Genomic DNA, 7,710 nt, shown 5'->3' with positions numbered 1-7,710 from the left:
AGGCTAGACAAATGGTTCAGTACTAGTTGTTACTCATTAGTATGTCACCTTATTGGACCAACAAATAGTAAAATATACTACTTGACTCAATAAATCAAGAGCGACAATTTATTCAAAATGACTCTAAATTAAATACTAAAATAATAATAATAGACTAAAAACTTAATTAAAAGACTCTAAAAATAGTGAATGATTGACTGTCATCAATGTGCAATATTGCACATATTAAATAAATTAATAACAAAGCGAAATTCATAATCATGATAATAAGACTAATTGATTTCTTCGACAAATGACCAAAAATTAAAATCATAGCCATTTCTACCAAAATAAAAGACCAAAAATTAATAATTTGAGATCCACTTTAGATTTCTTTACATAAATAAGAATGATTTAAATACATTCATTCTTAAAATTCAGTTTAGTTGTAAAAAAAAAAAAAAAAAAAAAAAAGGCAATGCATGCATGTACTTTATTGTTGTATATGAAGTTAATTTATGTTTGGATATGTACATTAAAAAATACTTACATAAATTGAAGTGTTTGGATGTGATATTACATAAGCAATTATCGAAATTTTAAATATTTTTAATTTAACAAAAAAAAATTGATAATCGAACCACAATTATCAAGACTTTTTTTGATAAAATTAATCAAGATGTAAAAAAGAATATTATAAATATTTTATAATTATATATATATAATATAATCAATATTCGTCCTTAAAAAAAATATCATGTTAAATTTATTTTTTTTATTCAGTTTCATTTTGTTACATAACAAAAAAAATAAGAAAAATCTTCCTTCAAAATAATAATAATAATAAAAATCTCAGTTACGTGTGTTACTTTAGTAAGATAAGTATATAGCAATTTTGTTACTCATGCACCGCTAAATATAACTAACATTATAATTAAAATATAAGTTTTGAAAAAGTGGATCCAGAGAGAATCGAATGACGTTACATAAATTCATAAGCTCTTTGTTAAGCCGGAGGGTAAGATGAAAATTTAGGCTTATTGAAATATGGCATAAGCAGCTTATGAAACTATGATAAGCTATTTTTATTTATTTATCCAAACACCTTTAAAAAAACTTATGGGAGTATATAAATCCACATAAGCTCAAAATAAACCAATCCAAACGGAGCCTTAGTCAATATCAATGATATATTAGCCCTTAAAAAAACAAAAATCAATGATATATTAGGAACATCACAAACTACAATATTAATGAATTATATATAATACTTTTTTTGGGTCAACAATTATATATAGTACTCGAAGTTGAACACAACATTCTCATTGAAAATGTGGTAGAATCCAATAAGGGCTATCCCAGTACGGACAACGATAACTAGCGGCTCCACTCTTCATATTATAGATCTTCAATCCATTAGCAAAGTAAATTGAGTCTCTCTGCAAAGATTTAGAGAAATGTGATGCCGACACAGAAATTGAATCACCAGCTCCTACAAATAAAATGTTATCTCCCAAACTCTTGAGTTCAAACATGTGTTCAAGCTTCTCACTTTTGACATCTAGTTTCAATTTATATACAAGGAATGTACACATACTCGTGTCACACCTTCTTACCATCCATAGCTCTTCTTCTAGTGATTTCACAAGAAATTTATCTCCTAAAAAACAATGTCCAACTTTTTCTTCTAAAACAACGGTTGAAGTTATCGTTGTTTTACCCAAAGTATCATCTGAATAACCAAAATTGAATGATACAATCTTGTTTCGGATATTGAGAGCAAATAATAGACCTTTATAAAATATGACATCAATGAAAGAAGATTTTGATGTGTCTATATAAGTCCAATTTTGTTGACCTCGTCCAACATAAGCAAGATTACCACAATCATCATAAATTGCTACAACCATATAATCATTTGGACTTTGCATTGGATCAGCAGATAAAGTAACCTTGTTAACAGAATTGAGGGGTGGGAGAGTAATGCAAGGTGTATCCTTAAAAGGACTCATTAGGGTTATAATGGACTTGGAATCATCTACAAATGCAAACCAACCATGGCTAGAGCCACAGAGCGAAAGTTTACTATTATTAGCATGGCATAACTGAAATTGAAAAGGGTGCCATCTTTTGTTTAGAATACCATACAACCAATTCTTCTCTGTAGAAGAACGAGATATCATTAGCATGGGTAGTGCATTGGTCTTGAATTGATGATTTTGATGGCTAAACTTTGCAATTGATCGCCAAGTCTTGCACACAGCACCAAACGAAACATAATCTATGTGTTCTTCTAACTTGTCAAGAATCAAATTAAGAGCAAGGGCTTCTAAATTTGCCCAATTTCGTCTCTTCATTTTGTGACTAATGAAGCTGAATTAAAAGTAAATTGTGGGCAGAGGAATGGTATAAAGCTAATTAAGAAACCTAATTTAAAAAGAAAAAAAATAAATAAAACTTGATTAAAAAAGCGAAGAGGTTTCAAAACTTTTTTATATAGGATTGAAAACTTGTCAAAGAAGAAATCTTGTTGAAAAAACCGAGAGGATTCAAAACCTTATTACAATTGTTATTGTAATGAAAGTGTACAGAAATCACGTTGATTTTTTTTTTTTAACCACCATAACATGAATCAGAACCTAACATCATAACATGAACACAACCAAAAACCAATTAAGAAAGAAAAAAAAAAATCATGCAAAAAAGGCATGGAAAATACCAACAACAGTCATGCAAAGATGATGGGTGGAAATAGAAAGCATAAAATATAAAAGACAAAAGCTTTGAATAAGTAGAAAACAACCAGATTAGAAAGCTTACAGAAAAAACAGTTCAAAGCTTACTGGAACAAGAAGAAGCACGATCAGAAAGTGAAGAAGAGGCGCAGAAGTAGAAGTATTTACAATGATTGGAGTGGCAACAAAGAGCAAGCCCTAGTAGCATGCACAAAGTCGTCGTATGTTCTTTTTCAGTCACAGTTTTGTAAACCCTAAATTATTTAACCAAGTGTTTCAAAAAAAAAAAAATTGTTTTAAATTGGGCTATTTTGCTATTGAATTTCGAAAATACAGTTACACATATATTTAAGAAAATTGAGCTACAAAAAAAATTGCTATCGATTGTTTTTGCAATATCTTATAAAAAAAATATTGGCCAGAAAAATTAACAAAATTATCTTATATTTACACAATTGAATTTTGAAAATATATTAAAAAATTTGTTATCGATTTTTTTACACCATCTAATCTAGGTTTTTTTTACAAGAAAATTTAACAAAATTATCTTATCTAAACTTTGAAATTTGTTGATTTGAGGGTGCCGTCCAAAAAAGTTGTTTGCATCCCATACCTTACAACTCTCCTCAACCCTTCAAAGAACCAATCATCAACACCAGGACGATGCAGGCATCGAAAGCAACTGTCGCAACCCCCCCACTCGGGAGGAGATTCGATTACGACAATACTTGGCACCAAAAGAATCCTCGAGATATCATTCCTCTTTGTGATCATTCTCAACCGCCACTTACTAAGAGGGCTGGATTAATAAGAAGAAGATCTCTCACACCAAGGCCGCCACACTTCTATGGTTTACAACTGACCATCTAAGCGAAGAACTCTTTGTTGCCCTTTTGAGCCACCCCACATAACCCACCTCTAAAAAAGAAAGATTTTCTTCCGCACCTCAACTAGCACCATCATAAAGGATAGGAAAAAGATAGGGACTAAATTAAGCATCGAATAGATCAGAACCACTCTTCTTCCAAGAGTAATAAACTTATTATTCCATGAACTAAGCCGGAATAAATCAAGCTGACTAGAGGCTCTCAAGTCCTCTCAAATCTTGGATTAACACCTAGTGGCCGGCCATGATACTTAAATGGAAAACAACCCTCACTGCATTGTAGGAATTCAACAATCATTCTCAAGGAAGTCTCATCCACATTAATCCCAACTATACTACTCTTAGAAAAATTCACCCGGAGTCCGTAAGCCAGCTCAAAACAACACAAGATAATGCTCATAGTCCACAGATTACCTAGAGTGGCTTACTCTATTAGGAGAGTATCATCAACATATTGACGATGTTCTTGCAGACATGCGCTCCCAATCTCAAACCTTGTGAAATCCCCTAACGCATATGTCTTTCCAATGAAGGCACTCAACCCTTCCACTATTAACATGAATATGAAGGACACCAAATGATGCCCTTTCTTCAAACCTTTTTGGATATTAATCATATGAGCAGGGCAGCCATTGACTAGAATCGATATACTCCCCATAAAAACACACGCTCTAATCCAAGTCTTAGAAATGGTGGTTGGGCATAACACAATCCCACAAAATTGGCTTGTGAGCTGAGGATTGCCCCCACTTATAAACACATGTTCATGCCATATTTTGTCTGATGTGGGACTCTTTAATACACACCCCTCATGACCAAACCTATTGGGTTTGGTTCGTGGACATAATGGTGGGTACCCCGATAGCAGAAACCTGATAGTTGATGTCCCAATGGATCTTAATGAAGGCTCTGAAATCATCATAGAAATGGTGGTTGAACCTAACTCAACTCCACAAAACCGGCTTGTAAGGTGATAAATTTCTTCTCTTTATAAACTATCATCAAAGTCTTATCTATCCAATGTGGGACTTGGGTTTTTCCCAATACACCCCATCATACCCAACACTCTTGGGATTGGCGTGTGTATATATATGGTGGGTGGCCTAATCGATAGGCTCAGATGCCATCTTAGAAATGGTGGTTGAGCCTAACACAATCCCACATATTCGACTTGTGAGGTGGGGATTGCCCTCACTTCTAAACACATTGTCAGATCATATTTTGTCTAATGTGTGACTCTTTAACACAAAGATCTCCACCTCATCCTCGAAACCCATTGTCCTCATCATATAATCTAAAAAACTCCAACTAAGTGAACCATAGACCTTTTCGAAGCCTACTGTACAGTTGAGGCAATACTTCATGATCTTCATCATGGGTTAAATTGATTATATCAGCAGTAGTGATTAACATCATCAATGTTATATGGTACACCATAAATAATTTTAAATTTAACAATGTGAGACCAAACCTCATTGCTGCAGTTAACATGATTATTGCAAATATCCACCTATCTGGCAATCTCACTTATACAGTCACTGGCCCTGCCATTAGAGACTTTGTGATTCTGAAAGCTTTTAGGATAGATACTCATCTCACAAATAATGCTCCAAAAATCATGAAGGTTTTCACGCACCCTCCCATTCACAATTGGGTCAAATGTAACACTGATGGAGTCTCTCAAGGTAACCGTGGTCTGGCTGCTTGAGCTTGCATATTTCAGAAAACAATCAAGGAGAGAGCAAGGGATGTTTTACTGGTGTATATGTAGCTTTCTCAAAAGAGTCTTGCTAACAATGACACTTGTTAAAGATTTAAAAATGGAAATAATTGATCAATTTTATGTAAAAAAAAAAAAAAAAAAACTTACGTACATTTTAGAATTTCAATATGTTGAAGGCATATTTTGCAAGACAAAATTTCTTCTTTCAACTTCTTAACAAATACCCTAACATTTTCCTTCTCAAAATTAGCTCAATCCAATAAAAATACTACTCAACATGTTTATAATATGTGAAGACTTGATATCAAAAATTCATCATATCTAAATAATTGGCATAATAATAAAATAATGAGAAATGATATTTGTACATTTACTTTTGGCTTAATACATCGTTTGGTCCTTTAATTTATTTTTGGTTTTCACTTCGATCCCTTAACTATTAAGTGTTTCAAATTGGTCCCATAATTTTTCTGCCGTTTACCATTTTAGTCATCTCCGTTAGTTTTTAACATCAAATGTCTAAGGTGAACCATATTTAAAGTTGTTCCACCATAGACCTTATAAATTCATTTAATTTTAACCTTTGATAATTTTTTTTTTAAAAAAAGAGAACAGTTGGATCATATAAGTCTGTTGTATCTTACGCTAAATCATCAACATCTAATTTTTTTTCTTATCTCTTATTCCTCCTTCTTCTTCTTCCTTCATCTCCTTCATCATCACATTCACACTCCTTAGTCAATCTTCATATAATCTAAAAATCAAATCTATAAATTAAACCCAGAAAATCAAATCAACAACAACAACACATAATATCATCATCAAAATTAAACCCAAAAAATCAAACAACAGCAATCCTTCAAACTCGTAGATTAATCTTTTTCAAAATCATTAAAAATCAACCTTTTGAAGAGACCGAAGAGAGACAGAAACACATGTATCTATGTTAAAGAGGATGAATGAAAAATCCTCGGAGGTTATGAAGAAGAAGAACAGGAGTGTATGTGACTTTTGAATAGACACAACACAACTATTGCTTTTATTTCTTTTCTATCCTTTTGTCTTCTGTTTTACGCCAAAACAATCTTTTTTTATTTCTCTATGGATTTCTAGTTCTACAAAAGGAAATTAATTTTCAGACCAAAATACCCATTGTGATTTATATTTCAAACAACACATAATATCATCATCAAAATCAAATCCAGAAAATCAAACAACAACAATCCTTAAAACCCATAAATTAAACTTTTTTAAAGTCATAAAAATTCAATCTTTTGAAGCGAAACAGTGTTGTTAGTGGTTGTGATGGAGAAACAAATGAATTTGTGTTTTAAATTTGAGAAGATTAATGTAATGGAGGAAGAAATGAACTAGGAAGAAGTGAATCTATAAATTGTTGTGTTGGCTAAATTATCTTTTTGGTCCTCTAACTATTTAATTGGTATCAGATTAGTCCTCTAACTAAAATTGATTTATTTCGGTCCTATAAGTTTCTCACTGTTACTACATTTAGTCCTTTCTGTTAGTTTTATTCAAATAAACGTTAGGGTTTGTGTTATGTGGGTCCTCTAACTTTATTTATTAGTATCATTTTGGTTATATTCCTTGTTAAGGTATTATGATTAAATAGTGACTGATATTATTGGTAACTGTTATGATTCATATGTATGTGTGAAACAGGAGGTCAGGTACCCACATAACACAAACTCTAACGTTTATTTGAATAAAACTAAGAGAAATGACTAAATGTAGTAACGGTGAGAAACTTAGAGGACCGAAATAAATCAATTTTTAGTTAGAGGACCAATCTGATACCAACTAAATAGTTAGAGGACCAAAAAGATAATTAAGCCTTGTTGTGTTTTATTTATTGGTTAAATATTAATTTTTTTTCTGGATTTTTTTTCTAGTTATTATATGAATGTTGGTGAATTTGATATGAATATGAAGAAGTGGTGGAAGGAAGAAGATGAAGGAAAGGAAGAAAAAAAGTAAGTGTTGGCGGTACACTATTAAATATAATGGACCTTCAATCAAATGATTGAAATAATATATAAAATATTAAACATTAAAAAACTAACGGAGATTACCAAAATAGTAAACTGCGGAAGATTTATGAGACCAAATTGAGACACTTTATAGTTATGGGACCAAAACGAAAACCAAAAATAAGTTAAGGGACCAAATGATGTATTAAACCTTTACTTTTTGACAACTTTTAAACCAACCCTCTTACTCATACTCACATGTGTCTTTATTCTCTATTTTCTTCTTTCTCTCTCTCCATTGTTTTTATCCAATAAAAAAGAGGAGAAAAATAGTTGTCATAAAAGTTATACAAAATTGATTGTACAAAATTCCTATGAAATAATTAAGTCTTAGGTTAT

At 31.7% G+C, this 7,710-nt stretch overlaps 1 protein-coding gene across 1 annotated transcript; it reads right to left on the bottom strand.

The window, feature by feature from the left end:
• Positions 1-1,301: 1,301 nt before the first annotated feature.
• On the bottom strand, positions 1,302-2,336 carry LOC11431008 (uncharacterized). The gene has a single exon (XM_003592531.1). The coding sequence runs from the start codon at positions 2,334-2,336 to the stop codon at positions 1,302-1,304; it is 1,035 nt and encodes a 344-aa protein (XP_003592579.1).
• Between the last annotated feature and the right edge of the window lie 5,374 nt (positions 2,337-7,710).

Source organism: Medicago truncatula, chromosome 1 (assembly GCF_003473485.1).
Source record: "Medicago truncatula cultivar Jemalong A17 chromosome 1, MtrunA17r5.0-ANR, whole genome shotgun sequence".
Classification (NCBI taxonomy): Eukaryota; Viridiplantae; Streptophyta; class Magnoliopsida; order Fabales; family Fabaceae; genus Medicago; species Medicago truncatula.
The sequence above is the reverse complement of the archived record's forward strand: the minus strand, read 5'-3'. Positions and strand labels throughout refer to the sequence as shown.

Coding starts and splice junctions, on each gene's coding strand:
- LOC11431008 (XM_003592531.1), bottom strand. CDS start 2,336: ATGAAGAGACGAAATTGGGCAAATTTAGAAGCCCTTGCTCTTAATTTG.